This window comes from Ovis aries, chromosome 13 (assembly GCF_016772045.2).
Source record: "Ovis aries strain OAR_USU_Benz2616 breed Rambouillet chromosome 13, ARS-UI_Ramb_v3.0, whole genome shotgun sequence".
NCBI lineage: Eukaryota > Metazoa > Chordata > Mammalia > Artiodactyla > Bovidae > Ovis > Ovis aries.
In genome coordinates this window covers 37,394,478-37,411,131 of record NC_056066.1, presented here as the reverse complement: position 1 = coordinate 37,411,131, position 16,654 = coordinate 37,394,478, and the positions used below count along the sequence as shown (strand labels likewise).

General features: G+C 48.2%; 1 protein-coding gene across 1 annotated transcript in view; it reads left to right on the top strand.

Annotated features, from left to right (window-relative positions):
- The window catches only part of LOC114117473 (neuroendocrine convertase 2-like), a 54,234-nt gene that overhangs the window by 10,564 nt on the left and 27,016 nt on the right, over positions 1-16,654 (top strand). Inside the window, 2 exon segments of the mRNA XM_060396842.1 lie at positions 6,259-6,347; positions 14,871-15,030. Of these exon segments, the coding sequence (XP_060252825.1) occupies positions 6,259-6,347; positions 14,871-15,030 (249 nt within the window).

The following is a 16,654-nucleotide window of genomic DNA, read 5'->3' as shown; positions in this document are numbered from 1 at the left end:
TAGATGAACATCTTTCCCTTTCATCTTCATGGACTAATTCTGAAATCACCTCCTGGATAATAAAATCCAAACTGCCTTCAAAGACCTAATCTAAGTTTTTCTTTCATGTGAGCATTGAGACTACCTCATAAGCTGATATTAGCTCAAAGTTTGCTGCTTGTAATCAATGCTCTCTCTATCCAAACCAAAGCACGGTGAAATCCAACACAGTTTAATGTGGAGAGCTCTTCTGAGCCACTGAAGAAATTCCACTAGGACTTCTCAGTGACCCAGATGGTAAAAAATCTGCCTGCAATGCAGGAAACCCAGGTTCGATCCCTAGGTCGGGAAGATCCCCTGGAAAAAGGAACAGCAACCCACTCTAGTATTCTTGCCTGGAGAATCCCATGGACAGAGGAGCCTGGTGGGCTACATCCCATGGGGTCGCAAAGAATCGGACACAACTGAGCGACTAATATTTTCACACTTTCTGAGTCACTGGAGAAATACCACAAAGTTCCGAGTTTTTCTTTTTCTATTCCCCTACCAGGATTATACAAGTTTTCATCATTTAAAATTTCCCCTTCAGCTAAAAGAAACAGACATAGTGCAGATTTGGGAGTAATGGAGAGAGTGATATGGATTGCAATAGAGATATATTGGCATAATCTTTCTACTTTGGAAACTGTTCACCATATTAGGGGGATTTTATGGTCCCCTGGTGGTAATTATTCTTAACAGAGAAAAATTCAGTAGATTATAATGGACAAATGCAGTAGTATATTATTAATTGCTTGGTATGAAATAAGAGATCCCTGAATTGAATCAGTTTTTCTTATCTGTAAAATGCGACTAAACTCCACCCTGAAGGTTTGCCTGAGGTACTAGGATATGCATACAGACTTGATACAGTGTGGCAAATGGTAGGCATCCTCTAAGCACCAGAAAATGTAACTGTGAAATTCACGGAGAGAATTTCTATAGGATCTAAATCAGAGGTTCTCCACCTAGACAGAAAGTGAGGAAAGTTTATGCCAAAGGGATAAATGAATGTTCCTGCCATTTTTTCTCAGACATCCATTCTCTCATCTGAGCTTTTGAGGTTTGTTATTTCTTTAAAAAAAAAAAAAAAAATCTAGGGAATTCCTGGAGGTCCAGAGGTTAGGATTTACTTGGCACTTTCACTGCCAAGAGTGTGCGTTCAATCTCTGGTTGGGGAACTAAGATCCCAAAAGCCACACAGCAAGGCCAAATTTTTTCTTTAAAAAATCTCTGCCAGTATAAGACAGAGGGATGTGCCCTTGTAATTACTGACTCCTTTGGCCACAATGAAGTCTAGGATGCCCTAACGTGTTGTGTTCAGAACCACACACTGCTTTGCTCAGGAAAGTGGGAATTGGGCTGTGGACCATAACTTCACTACATATTTGCTCTGCTGTTTAACTTGCTTCTGTGACCAGTGTCTCCATGACAAATAAGGTAAATATTCTTTACCTGTCCTTTGTTCCCTCAAGGGTTCATTTTCCTCAAGACATATTCTTTAAAATTAAAACCATATGGACTACAATAGGATACAGGTGGGTACATGATCAAAAGAGAGCTCATCTACCCTCCCTGGAGAATTGAAGGTGTCTCAAAAGAGCCACAGTAGAAGTGCTCGTTATAAGTTAAAGTTCTCTGAGCAACATCCCTAACTGTCCTCTGAATCAATTTCCTGTTTTCTCTGCACACCACCATTGCCTTAGTTTTCATCCTTAGCACCTCAGCAATGACCTTCTCATCTTAAAAAAAAAAGAAAGAAAATATTTTATTGATTAAATAGCACATTCTGTTTAAAATCAAAACATTAGCCAAATAATTTTGAAGCATCAGAAAGCAGATGCAATAGAACAGACTACTGAATCAGCAACACGGAGGATAAATAGAGAATCATTTATAGAATTCAGAACAATTTTTTTAAAGATACATAAAATGTAAATGAAGGCAGCTGATATGAACAGTCTATAGAGAAGTCTCTGCTGTGAATGATTCTCTTTTTGCTCTCCCAGAAAAACAACTACCATTTTGTTAATTATGTTATGTGTGTGATAATGCTCTAGTGGTTATGTAGGATATCATCATGTTTTAGAGATATATATTAAACAATTTGAGGGAAAATAACATCTATATTTTCCTTTAAACTCATTCACAAAAATGATTAACCAAATATGGTAAAATATTAACCGTACATGTATACACAACGTTAATCATTTGTATTTAACAAAAGAATGGAGATCATTTAGTAGCTAAGTCTTGTCTAACTCTTGAGACCGCACGGACTGGAGCCTGCCAGACTCTTCTATACATGGGATTCTCTAGGCAAGAATACTGGAGTTGATTGCCATTTCCTTCTCCAAACAGAAGAAAAGAGACACCCAAATGTCTATTATTAATAGGGTTCTGATGAATAAACCATAGTATACTCACAAAAAATCTAAGTTATGAGAAGCCTTTGACTTTGATAGACTTGAGTGTTGGCCATCTGGGATTCATTCTGTTATTCACCGACTTTGTCTATACTTTTTCAATATTTCCTGTTTTTAAAATAATAAACTGAGCTAAATCGGTTATCCCTCCAGCCTTGCTTGTCCAGCATATCAGTTATCTATTGCCTAATAATGCCTCATAACAAATCCCAGAATAAATAAGCACCGACATTGCTCACAAGTCTGCAGGTCAGCTGGACAGGTCTGTTGATCTGGCTGCCCGTGCATCCACGGTCGGATGGCAGGTGGGCTGGGGACTGGCCAGCTTAGATTGGCCTCTCACATTTCTGGGGGATGGCTGGCTATCAGCTGGGGTGACCAGCATGAAGGGTTATGGTCTCTCATCATCCAATGGGGCAGCCTGGGCTTGTCCACATGGCACCTGGGCAGTTTCAGGAGAAACAACAGTTGTGGTCCTCGTGGGGGCCAGGCTCATCTCTTCCACCACATCCTTTTGGACAAAACAAGTCATGAGGCCAGACTCAAGAGAGAAATGAGCTCCATCTCTTCATGGAGGAGCAAGAGGACCACACTGCCAGGGGCCTGGACATGGGGGAGCGGAAGAACGGGCCACTCTGGCGACATGACATACCCGTGACTCCTGCCACTTGCCCCCGATGACCTTTGTCAGAGGAGGCCAAACAAGCCACCATAGGTGTCCCCCACCCCCACCAACCGCTATTCCCACTTTTGACAGATCATGTTTTATTCTAGAGGCAAATGGAGCTACTGAATGTTCTTAAAAGCCGAGGGGCCAGGTGAATATGGAATTGGAAAATGATTTTCCCAACATTCAGGGGAGCGAGGATGTTTGCCTGAGATGATCAGGAAAACAGGACTGAGGGGAAGACATCTGAGGCTGCGGGAATGAAGTCCACAGAGGCCCGGGGCCTGGTGAAGAGGCCTGGTATCACCAATAGGGAGCCACAGCCACTCATAATTAATTGTCATCGTCTAATTTAGCAATGAGCTCCCTGATAGCTCAGTTGGTAAAGGATCCACCTGCAATGCGAGAGACCTGGGTTCAATCCCTGGGCTGGGAAGATCCCTTGGAGAAGGGAAAGGCTACCCACTCCAGTGTTCTGGCCTGGAGAACTCCTGGACTGTGTATCCAGGGGGCTTCCCCGGTGGCTCAGCAGGTAAAGAATCCACCAGTAATGCAGGAGATGCAGATTTGATGCCTGAATTGAGAAGATCCCCTGGAGAAGGAAATGGCTACCCACTCCAGTAGTCTTGCCTGGAGAATCTCAAGGACAGAGGAGCCTGGCGGGCTGGAGTCCATGGGGTTGTCTCAAATTTTCCTGTGGAGGAACCATGACCAGCATCTCCCCATTTAAAAGCCAAAATTAAAGACATGGAAGCCTTCAGTATCTCTAGTCTGCTCAAGGAAGTTTGCACGATTTCGTCCTCCAGGTTTCCATGAGCAGTTTTAGGGCAGAGAAGGTTTGTTCTTGGGTGGGAGGGTGGTGGGGGGTCCAGTCTCAGTCTCACTGCGTCAGGGAGCCTTGGTCTCAGACCTGGCCCAGGTCCGCTGAGACTCAACTTGGACATTTGCAAAATAGAACAGTGCCTGCCCCCGCAAGGAGTACCGGCGGTGAGGCCACAGAGGCAGTGAGCACATCACGCTCAGTCCACGGCAGGGGGCTGGTCGTCCTCTCACCCCTCAGAGCTGGGCTCCCTCCGCAGCAATGGTGAGGTCTCCTCCAACACAGTCATTCTTGTTCCCGAGGGAATTCGGAGTCCCTGTGGTGTGTAACCTTCATGGAGGCAGAATTTGCTTTTGTTCATGTAGAGAAAGAAAATATGTATATTTCAATCCTCAGATGTGATTTCTTTTGATGGACTGATGTGGTAGGTTTGCATGTCCCAGGAGAATGTAGCAACCAGTCTACACTGCAGAAGCAGGACTTTCTGGGCTATGCAGCCAATAAGCCCCTTCCCCACGTGCCCTCCTGCACCTGCCGTGTAAATAGCAAGCAGGCAGCCCTCACTGCCATCACCTCCACGGGCCAAGCAGATGCTGTTCCAGCTGACTTCAAATTTGGCTGCTTCTTGGAGCGCTAGGAGGGCCTTGCAGGGTTGGGGCTGGTGGCTTGCAAGGACATGAACACTAGGCTCCTCCATAGCTGGGATGCTGTTTGGAGTCCAAACACACATTCTGACTGACTTCAAGCTTACGCTTGGTTCTGTTGCCATTTAACAAAAGGCCCTCAAACCTAGTGGCTTAAAAGAGAACAAACGCTTGCTTGCTTGCTCATCATGCTGTTAACGTAGGTGGGGCACCTGTCTCTCTCCATGTGCTGCTGATGGGGCGATTGGCTGGGTCTGGAGGAAGAAGACCTCCAGGGGCCTCCCCTCAGGTGCTGTCCGGTCATGCTCCCCTCGGGGCCTTGTCCGTGCCCAAGCTCCTCTGTGCACTCCACTGCATCCCGTGGGCCCAAGCCAGCCAGCAGGCGGCCTTGCTCAGTGGAGGGGAAGTGCTCACAGAAGGGAGAACTGTTTGGATCCCGTTGGTCTAATGGAAAAGGGAGCAGAAGGGAGAAGCTTAATGAAATTACGGTGCCTACTGCAGAACTATGTAGCTCCCAGTGCCCCCTGGGCCCCTGCACTAACATGAGCAAACAACTTGCATACCTTCAGTGATGGGGAACTCACTCCCTCACAACGAAGTCTGTTCTGCCTTTGGACGTATGACAGTATCCAGAACATGAGCCCTAAGAAGGCCTTGCTCAGAATTGTAAGCTTCAGGCCAGCAAACTTCAGAAAGATGGATCGAATGACTGTCCAGGGTTCTTAATCTGGTCAGCCTCAAAGTTTCTGTGGAGCCCTTGAAATTGAATGTGAAATGTTGCCAGTGTGTGCTTTTTGGTTCCCAGAGGAAGGTGGGGGTCTGTAGCACATATCTTAAAGGAGCTGTGCTGTGCTTAGTCGCTCAGCCACGTCCAACTTTTTGCGACCCTATGGACTGTAGCCCGCCAGGCTCCTCTGTCCAGAGAGATTCTCCAGGCAAGGATACTGGGGTGGGTTGCCATGCCCTCCTCCACAGGTTCTTCCCAACTCAGGGATCGAACCCCAGTCTCCTGCATTGAAAACAGATTCTTTACTGTCTGAGCCACCAGGTAAGCCCAAGAATACTGGAGTGGGTAGCAGTTCCCTTCTCCAGGGAATCTTCCAGACCCAGGGATTGAACTCAGGTCTCCCGCATTGCAGGCAGATTCTTTACTGTCTGAACCACCAAGGAAGCTTTAAAGGAGGCTAGAATCCAACAAAGGTAAATAATCTTTGTCCCACAGCTGACAGGCAGCATTCACTGCCTGGTGGCCAGAACCAGCCTTGAAAATAAACACTAGCCCACAATTCTAGCTGTTCAAAAAAAAAAAAAACAAACAAAGTCAGCTATTTAGACCAGCACCAACCTGTGAATCTCATGTTCCCTCTTCGCAGAAAGCCTATGACTGCCTTCTGCAGGAAGACACTTTAGATTTTATTTATTTATTTATTTATTTATTTTTTGACACTTTAGATTTTAAAGTAGAGATCACCTTTCAAGGTTGAAATGTTCCGAGGAGACTCTTCACAGGCTGGGAGGTGAAAGGGGTGAGAGGAGAGACTCAGACGGAAGATGCAGTGGCCTGGACTGGCTCCAGGCTAACAGAACCACTCAAAAGCATCAAACTGCTTCAACTGACAATTTAAGAAACCTTCTCCAAGTTGTCTGACCCTCTGTCTGACCCATCTTCACTTCTCTCCGCAGCCACGGGACGAGATGTGCCGGGGAGGTCTCTGCGGCTGCCAACAATAACATCTGCGGGGTCGGCGTGGCCTACGGCTCCAAGGTCGCAGGTAGGCTGGCCCGTCCCTGCCAGACATCCCCAGGAGGCGTCACACCCAGTCTCTGTCTGGCCAGGGCCCGGCAAAAACTCCCAGTGGGGCAAGAGAGCAAGGTTGGTACAATTTAGCAAGGGTGGAAAAAAATATATTTTAATTTAACCTGTATGGTAATATCAGTAAACTTTAAAAATTTTAAGGTGCACAGATCATGAGCCCACAGGTCAATGAAGTTTCACAAGCCAACCACACACACTTAACCATCAAGAATCAAGACATTATCAGCACCCCAAAGCCTTCCTTGTGTACCCCTCAGTTGTTGCCCATACACACAGGAACAGTCATGACTCTGGCTTCTAACAGCAAACACGGGTTATTCCCAGTTTTTGAACTTTATGTGAATGGAATTGTCCTGTCTGTCCTCTTTGTGTATCAGTATCCTTAATGTTGTTTAAAAAAATTCTGTCAAAGTGTAGTTGATTTACAATGTTGTGTTCGTTTCTGATGTGTAGCAAAGTGGTTTGGTTACACGTGTGTGTGTGTGTGTGTGTGTGTGTGTGTGTGTGTGTGCACGCATGCGCACACGCGCATGCATAAGTGCTTAGCTGCTCAGTCGTGTCCAACTCTTTGCGACCCCATGGACTGTAGCCCACCAGGCTCCTCTGTCCACGGGGATTTTCCAGGCAAGGATACTGAAGTGGGTAGACTATCCATTCTCCAGGGGATCTTCCCGACCCAGGAATCCAACCAGGGTCTCCTGCATTGCAGGTGGGGTCTTTACCAGCTGAGCTACCAGGGAAGCCCATATACATATATACACACATACATATATTCTTTTTTATATTCTTTTCCATTATGGTTTATTACAAGACACTGAATATAGTTCCCTGTGCTATACAGCAGGACCTTGTTGTTCATCCATTGTATATATAATAGTTTCATCTGCTAATCCCAAACTCCCAGTCCTTCCCCTTCCCAATACCCTCCCCCTTAGTAACCACAAGTCTGTTCTCTACGTCTGCAAACCTGTGTCTATTTCATAAATAAGTTAATTTCTATGGTATTTTCGAGTTCACATATAAGTGATCCCATGTTACGCTTACCTTTCTCTTTCTGACTTGTTTCACTTAGCATGATAACCTCTAGGTCCACCATGTTGCTGCAGAAGGCACGATTTCATTATTTTTTATAGCTGAGTAGTAGTCCCGTCTATGTGTATGTGTGTGTATATATATGTATACACCACATCTCTTTATCCATTCAACTTTCAGTGGACGTTTAGGTTTGTTTCCATGTCTTGGCTATTGTGAATAATGCTTCTATGAACACTGGGGCACCTGCATCTTTTCAGGTTACAGTTTTGTCTGGGTGTATGCCCAGGAGTGGGATTGCTCAATCATATGGCAACTCTAGTTTTAGTTGTTTGAGTTTTAGTTTGTTTCCATAGTGACTGCACAAATTTGCATTCCCACCCACAGTGGAAGAGGGCTCCATATATTTTCAAAGTATAGTTTTGTCCACGTATCCATAAGATGTAAATAGAACTCAGATAAAGATGGTAGAAAATGAGGAGGAATGCACAAATTATTGCAAACATACTCCAAACTCTTCAAAATGCTCTTGGTGGCTTGTTTTGTTTGTACCAAGCATCTCATTTTTAAGGGAAAATACTCTACCTAGAAGAATCTTTTTATTAAGTTCTACAGGAAAGATGTTTAACAAATTCCCCTTTATGGGGTCTTTAGAAACCGAGGGTGGCAGTTCACTAGAAACTTAGAAAGCAACACCTTCCCCCTGCCAAAAATGAAAGGGAGAGAGAAGATGAATGAGGGGATAAGATGCTAGAGAAGGAAGTGGCTCCTCATTCATTCCAAGTTTTGCATCAAATTTGATTCTTAATTTATTCAGGCTGAGTCATCCAACCTTGTTTTTCTTTTTTTTACAACCATCTCTATGTGTCCCCCCCCCCCCCCCCCCCGGTGATTTACTGGAACCATGAACATACTTTGTCCTGACACTTGCATTTCCAGGGACCTAAATAAAGCAAGAGAAACCTATACAAATCCATCGTTAACCTCCTTCAGCACTGTCTGCTAAGCTCTGCCTGAGGTGGGTGCTGAATTTCACAGAAGAATGCATCTGGAGCGTTCTGAAATGTAACTAGGGAGGCTTTGCCCCTCGGGTTTCAGCGATCTGTGTTTGGTGAGCCTCCAAAAATCTGGCAGCAAAACGTCAGAGGCTGCTATGAGCTCAGGGGAAAATATAGCACCCAATTAATATTTGATAAGCCAGGCTCACAGGTCGGCTGCTATCTGAATGGGGGGAGGGGCGGTTTCCTATTCACAAGACAGGGTGGAAGCAATGGAGAATTTCAAACCTGGATTCCTCACTTACAGTGAGGTTTTCCAAAGAGTTTTTAAATTTTCTTCATGCCCACAGTAACTGGGTTTTTGAACAAGCGATTCTTAAAACTACTTACTGCAAAAATGAAGAGTTGCGATTAGTTCACGGCATTCTGGGATCCACTGGGGTCTGTTTCTCCATTGGCTTCTTTTTCTCTCGTAATTTGTGCTCTGAAAGCATTTGAGTGTTAGTCGATCAGCTGTGTTCAACTCTTTGCAACCCTACTGGGTTGTAGTCCACCCGTCTCCTCTGTCCATGGGATTCTCCAGGCAAGAATAATGGAGTGGGTAGCCATTCCCTTCCCCAGGGGATCTTCCTGACCCAGGGATTGAACCCAGGTCTCCTCCAGTGCAGGCAGATTCTTTCACCATCTGAACCACCAGGGAAGCCCCAAAGTACCTAATTCTCTGGCTCTTTTTGTTTGAATTCCTTAAAAGCAAACCTGAGGCAAGGATCTGGGTGCAAGGAATTTATTTAGGAGGCAATTCTGGGAAGCCAGTGAGGGAAAGAGAAAGGAAGATAGTGGGAAGACGGACCAACAGAAGGTGTGTAGGTGAGCTGGGGCTTCAGGGGACTGTGGGGACACCCCCTCAGCATTGCCCTCCCCGAGGGGAGGAGGCTGGGAGTTTACATCAACTCCCATCTGTCTTCAGTGGAGAGGTAGGGGTCCTCAGCCATGAACCCCTGGCCTCTCCAGCCTGCAGCTCACATGGACTGAGCTCCATCCCCAAGGCAGAGGACACGCCCAGGCAAAGACCCCCCCTCCACTCACCCCAGACGGGGCCAGCAGGGCCAGGTGGGGTGTGCCAGCCTCTGACTGACCTCCGATCCCCAAGGCAAGCGAATGCAGCCTGGCACCTCAAAGACAGAACCTGACTGGTGTCTGTGAACCCCGAGAGCTCACAGGTCTCACAACAATGCTCTGAAAATCCAGAAACTAGGCTCAGAGCCAGTGGGAGGCATTGCAGCCACACAGAGACCCTGAGCAAAGGAGCCGCCTTTTTCCACTCCCTTAACCCAGCTCGGCTCCTTTGTATCCATTCCTATGGGTCCTAAGTGCTCAGAGCCAGGCAGGTCTAGTCCCATCCTGTGTGCATCTAGACATCCCAGGGGCCTCTGGACTCCGCTGGAGGAGCAGAAGGAACACTTGCTGATGAACCCCTGGAGAGGTACTCAGGGATCACAGCAGAAGCAGAACTCTACCTTTCAGACTTGGGGACACATTTTGCTCATCCTGGCTATCAGTTCCAAAAGTTGGCTGGTTTTCATTCTAAATAAGGAATCAATTCCGAAAGCTGGCTGGTTTTCATTCTAAATGAGCTGTCAATTCCAAAAGTTGGCTGGTTTTCATTCTAAGCGAGCTATACCCTCTAGACAATCTTTTCAGGAGCTTTCTGAGCTGGGGTCTGGGGCGCCACCTGGTGGCCAACCAAGATCACCACAAGTCTCAAGGAGTTGAGTTAGCGGGGCAACGTCCCGAAGGACCTCTGTGTGTGCGAAGTTGCTTCAGTCGTGTCCAACTCTTTGCGGCCCTTTGGACTGTAGGGGCTCTGGCGCTTGCTCTCTACTCTCTCTTTCTCTCTTTCTCTCTCTCTCTCTCTCTCTCTCTCTCTCTCTCTCTCTCTCTCTCTCGTAGTCGCTAAGTCACGTCTGATTCTTGCGACTCCATGGACTATAGAGTCGTATCTGACTCTTGCGACCCCATGAACTGTAGCCTGCCAGGCTACCCAGTCCATGGGATTCTCCAGGCAAGAATATTGAGGTAGACTGTCATTTCCTTGTAGGGACTCTAAATTGCCTTATCCTGAAGACCCACTGGCATTTACATAATGATAACAACACTAATAATAGCATTTTGACTCTTCCAACAAGTCAGGCAGGATGCAAAACCCTTTACTCACTTTACTCTCTTTGCAACTTTATCGCACATTGTTGCGTATTTTATATACGTGTTCCTGCTAAGTCGCTTCCGTCATGTCTGACTTTGCATGACTGTGTCATGTCTGACTCTTCGCATGACTCTTCGCCACCCCATGGACTCCTCTGCCAGGCTCCTCTGTCCATGAGATTCTCCAGGCAAGAATACTGGGATGGATTGCTACCCCGTCCTGCAGGGGATCTTCCCACCCCAGGGATCAAACCTGCATTGCTTAGGTCTCCTGCATTGGTAGACGGGTTCTTCACCACTAGCACCACCTGGTAGAACACGAACATGTTTACTATCTATTATTATCCCTATTGAACACGGGGCCACACAGCTAGTAAACTGTAGGACAATGTAGCACCCAGAGCAGCCTGGGCCCCTGCATTAACATGCAGCAACCAGCTTGCATGCCCTCAGTGATGGGGAAGTCACTCCCTCACAAGGAAGTCTGTTCTGCCTTTGCGCCTGTGACTCTTAGAAATGTCTTCCTGAAGATGAGCTCTCTCTTTGATTTTTTGTTGCCTATTCCATGAGCACAGTTGTTTCCACCTCTTCTAGGTAACACTTGGCAGGAAGGCAGGAAAATTCCAATCAGTCCAACTCCTATACATTCTCTGTAACATGCAGACCTGCACATTTGAGATGCCCCAAAGTCTTAGCACTGTCTCAAAACCTTCAATTCAGTTCAGTCACTCAGTCATGTCTGACTCTTTGCAACCCCATGGAGTGCAGCGTGCCAGGCCTCCCTGTCCATCACCAACTCCCAGAGCTTGCTCAAACTCACATCTGTCGAGTCAGTGATGCTGTCCAACTTCAATTTTTTTTAAGTTTAATTATTTACATTTCCTTATCCACTTATTTACTTTATAAATTTTGAAGAGAAAAGTTAATTTCCATTTTTTAAAATTTTAAACATGGCTGTCTCAGACAGTAAAGAATTTGCCTGCAATGCCAGAGACCCAGGTTCAATAACTGGGTCGGGAAGATCCCCTGGAGAAGGCAGTGGCAACCCACTCCAGTATTCTTGCTTGGAGAATCCCATGAACAGAGAAGCCTGGTGGGGCTTCCACCAGAACCCCAAGTTCATGGGGTCCCAAAGAGTCGGACACGACTGAGCGACTAACACACTTATCAAAATAACTCTTTAAGAAGACAGCCTATTTCTTTCCTTAGTTTTAGCATTTAAACCAACGTTCGGCATCTTTAGTCAAAGGGATCGAGACAAAATAATCAAAATTGAAAAAGTCTTATACGATTTCACAAAGTCCAATAAATGGACGTGAAATATAATGAACTCTTCAACTGATATTTCTTGCAAGTTTGTCAGATATTTACTTCTAGGAGTATTAAACATGCTCAAACTGCATCAAGCCTTTTGGGAGATACTGTCTCATGCCTCCAGTCCCTTCCAGGACTCAGCAGTCATGAGCAGGGGGTCTACCAGATGCCAGTCCTGCTGAGGGTGGGAGGATGCAGCCATGAGCCAGCAGACAAGATGCCTGCCTTCACACAGCTTTGAGTCTAAGGGGCAGACCCAGACCGGGAGCAAAGAGACACAATAATATCAGATCATGATGCCAGGGGGATGACTCAAGGGTGGGTCCTGTAGCATCACTTCTGCGGAGCCCCTCAGAGCAGCCCCGGGAGGGGGCCAGGCCAGGTGGCATTGGCCTTACCTGCCTTCCTCTGAAGGCAGAGCAGGTAGGCTTATGCACCTGCTGTGGTCTCCGTACAAGCTCACCTTTCATAACAAGAGGAGAGGCAGAGGATTTAGCACAAATCCTTGGGCTGTGGAGGCCCTAGAGCCCAGGACTGCGATCGAGCAGTGCAGCAGGCAAGAGGCTCAGACTCTGAAAGGGAGGAGGGAACCGCCAAGTCACCACGAGTCATGATGGTGGGGACAGAAATGCTGACGTGCCTGTCGTCTTGCCATCACGTCGCATCAGCCAGCAGAGCATTTTGCAGATGCTAGGATGCTGAGTCCTGGCTCCCTGGGCTTCCCTGTTTCTCTCCCTTCCCCCTGCCGGGACTCAGTAGCTCCTAGAGCATTGGACAGAGTCCCTCCCTACAAACCCTTGGGTCACCCTGAGCCTTGGTCTTGGCCCCTAATGCTGCTGTTGCCTGCAAACATTAATCTGTATCTCATTCAATTCATGCATACCTCATTCCTCCCAGGCTTAATGAGATTTAAAAAATGCCCAGGCCCTGTCCCCTGAATACAAATGAGAACTTGGCTCCCAGCCTGTGGCCATCCCCGCCTAGATGCCAAGCAGTCAGAAGATGAACACACAACAGGCTGGCATTCTGGGTGGCACAAAGGCAGCCAGGGTGGGATGAAGAGGGAAAGAGGCAAACACAGGAGCTGCAGAGAGAGGGCAAAGGGCACCAGCTGGTGACAAGATTCAGGGGGGACAGTCCAGGCCCACTTTGGCCGGAGTTGAACTTCTGCTCTCTTCCTGTGGAGGCAGGCTGCTCAGGGCTGGTCATCTGGGCACTGGATGACTTCAAGACCATCTGAGCCTTCTCCTGGCAGTGAATCCCGTCTCCCTGCAAAGTCTCCCCCTCCACAAAGTGGATATGACTTAGGAGAAGAAGCTGTGGATTCAGTTGATTCCGTAAACTGTTGGCCACCTTTGTTAAATAGTTTTTTTTTTTTTTTTCTTAATGGGCAGAATATAGTTGGACCAAGAGCAAAATGTGGAATTTTGGATTTTCTATCCCTAGTGAAATGAACCATAAAACTTAGCTTCTGGAAAGTTCAAACCAAAGACTATGCTTATTCTGTAGGAGATTTTTTTCCAGGAGAAAGAATGTTAACTAATAATTAGTTAACGCTGGCAAAAATGGTGACCTGATTTATGCGTAGAGGATGGAAAAGTCTGGACCTGTTATCTCTGTTTGGGGTAAAATCAACTAAACGGTGGCCCAGGCACAGTGTTTAGGAAATACTTTCCAGATGACCCTGTAATTGGCTTTAAGATAGGTAGCGCTGTTCCCTGCAACTAGAAAGGAAAATCAAGGCGGGCCTCTAACTTTGTTCAGCTCTTAGCAGTTAGTTCTCAGGAACTGTCTGTCGATTTTAGGAAGTGGTGTCATGTACACAGGTAGCCAACACACACGACTCTTCCTTCTTTAAGTTGGTGCACACACCACGTTTCAGGCTGGCCCTTGTGTAATAAAGTCCTCGGACCACTGGGGACAAATAAGAATTGTGGGAAGCCAGGCTCCGCCTGTATACAGCTCAGGCCTTCACTCCAAATTCCAGTGAGAAGACTGACCAACACTCACCAACACTCTAGGCTCCTTGACTAGAAACAGTGTATGGAGCAGAGAACAACACTGCTTCCAACAGCCAATATTCTGAGGGTAACGGAGAAGGAACAAAACCCCTTTCTGCTGGCTGCTGCTCGGTGAACCCCCAAGAGGTATTTTTTAAGCAGTCCCAGGGAGGGGGGCTGCTGTGAACCCCAGTTCCCCGGATGCTCAGGCCTGAGAACAGAGGACCTCTTCCTCCAGAGTCCCTGGACACACAGACACACAATCACACAATCAAAGAAAAGCTCCCAGCAGGAAATCACTCCTTCCAGGCATCTGGGTAGCACAAACTTTACAAAGGTGACCCGGGGGGGAAAGGGGTGTCTTCTGCACCCATTTCAAATATACTTTAGAATTACCTCTTGGACATTTCTGTCACCCCAAAGCCCCTTCTCAGTTATGATGCCACTGAGAGTTCTTCTTAGATCTGACCCTCTTCTGCCCCCTGTCCCCTGATCTCTGCCCTCTGCCCTCTAGAATCTGTCCTCAACTATCTGAGAGCAATTGCCTCCCGCCATACTGTCATGCACAGTAGGTCTACTTCTCCTTTGAAAGGTGTCCTCCGTCAGCCCCCCAGTCCCTGGAGCAAGCTTCCACTTGGAAACTGGCCTCCTTTAGGAATTCTAGCAGCCTTTGTCAAGGGTATGAAATTGCCTCCCAACAGGAGCATAAGAAAGGGGTGGGTGAGGAGCAAGGAGACGGGGTGGGTGGTTCTGTGCACCTTCCTGACCCCGATCACCCCACTGTGTGAGGCTGCACTCAGGGTCGCCCCTCCAGGGCACAGCCACCTGTGGCAGACCCCCCAGCCACATCCAGGACCTAGCCCCCTTCCCCACCTTGTCTCCTGTGAACCCAGGACCCGCCCACAGTGCTTCCCTGCCCCCGCGTGTCCACAGGTATCCGGATGCTGGACCAGCCCTTCATGACGGACATCATCGAGGCTTCCTCCATCAGCCACATGCCTCAGCTGATCGACATCTACAGCGCCAGCTGGGGCCCCACCGACAACGGGAAGACGGTGGATGGGCCCCGGGAGCTCACGCTTCAAGCGATGGCGTGAACAAGGTAAGGTCACTCCTGTGTCCTCATGGGAATGGGGCAGAATGGGACCGGGTGGGATGAGGTGTGTGGGGGTGGGGAATGAGAGGAAGTAATGATGGAGTGGAACAAGGGGCAGGGCGGGTTGGAGCTGGGAACTGACACCTTGTGCCGTCGCTCAGGTCCTTTGAGAAACAGACCCCAAAATGGGGTTCAAGGTGCAGACTTATTGGAGGAGTCGCCTGTGAAAGCCAAAGGGGGGCAATGAGGCCCTTCAGAGGGCGAGGCTACCCTGGCCCCTGCAAAGAGGAGTGGGGAACAAGGGTGTCGCAGAGGGGCTGGGCTAGCGCCCACACCGTACAGGCATAGCTGGAAGCAGCCCCAGGAGAGATGGATCTTTGTGCAAACCAGGGGACTTCAGGGCACAGCAGGGGAGCTGCATCCAGCTGCTCCCTTGGCTGGACTCAGCCATCCGTCCCTGGGATCAGCCCAGGAATGGACAGAGCCACGGAGAAGGGATCAAAGCAGCATCTCAAAGGGAGGCAGCCAGAGCCTTGGGGTCACTGAGCAGGTCAGCAGCCCCTGGGGAGGGGAAGGAGGTGGCCTCTGGGATCTCAGGGCAGAGTCCACTGCTACTTAACATAGCCAGGCACCGGGGCAGAGTCTCCCTGGGTTCAGGCCCCTGGTCTGCTGCTCAGGGTCTGAGTGTCTGTCCGAAGTGACCTGACCTCACAGCGTATCCGTGTGCCTGCCTGTAATATAGTGACAAGGGTGCATTTCTCCTGGGGTCCCCATCAGATGTGAGATAGACATGCAAGTGTTGGGCCCTGAGAGGTGCCCTGCAAACCACCAGTGTTTGTCAGGGTCATTAGGGACCCTTAATCAACTGCCCCCAAACTCCAAGGCATAAAGCAGCAGGTTTCCCTGGGCTTGTGGACTCTGTGGTCCGAGAATTCAGATGGGATCGTGGGGAGAGATGTCTCCGCTCTAATCCCTGGGCCTTGGCTAGAAGGCAGGGGACTGGATCTTTAGGCTAGGTGTGTCCACCTGTCCCTGAAAGGGACTGGATTACTCACCCTTGATCCCACTGCAGCCGCTCCTCAGGGCACTTGGTCGTTTTGTCTAAGTCATCTTAGTCTCTCCCCAGGAGTGGACTTGCCCTCCGGTTGATGTGGTGCCCTGTCCCCTCTCTTGGCTGGTCTGAGACGCTACGAAGGTCCCTAACACTGGAATGGCACAGTGCAGTATACAGAGGGGGTTACTGATAGCATTGGGTAGTGGGGTAGGAAGTGATGCCGCTACCCCCATCTCAGTGCCCAGACCCTTAGGTGTTTACAGGGTGAGACTTCTGACATATAGACAGCTACTTCCTTATTGAGTTATTCACGGTGTGAAGGAGAGAGAAGGCTGCCCATGAAGCCCAGGATCAGGTGACAGCAGGGACCCAGGGGAACAGACCCCCCTCCCCATCGACACGGATTTTCACTGAGAAGCATTTTTTTTGATACCCAGAGGCCAAGAGAGTCAAGGAGGAGGTGACATTTGGCCTCAGTCAGAATTTACAATGCAGATGGGCTCAGTGGAGGACCTCCTGGGGCAGCTCCTGTCATTTTCCAGGAGCTTCTGAATGGCTCCATCACTT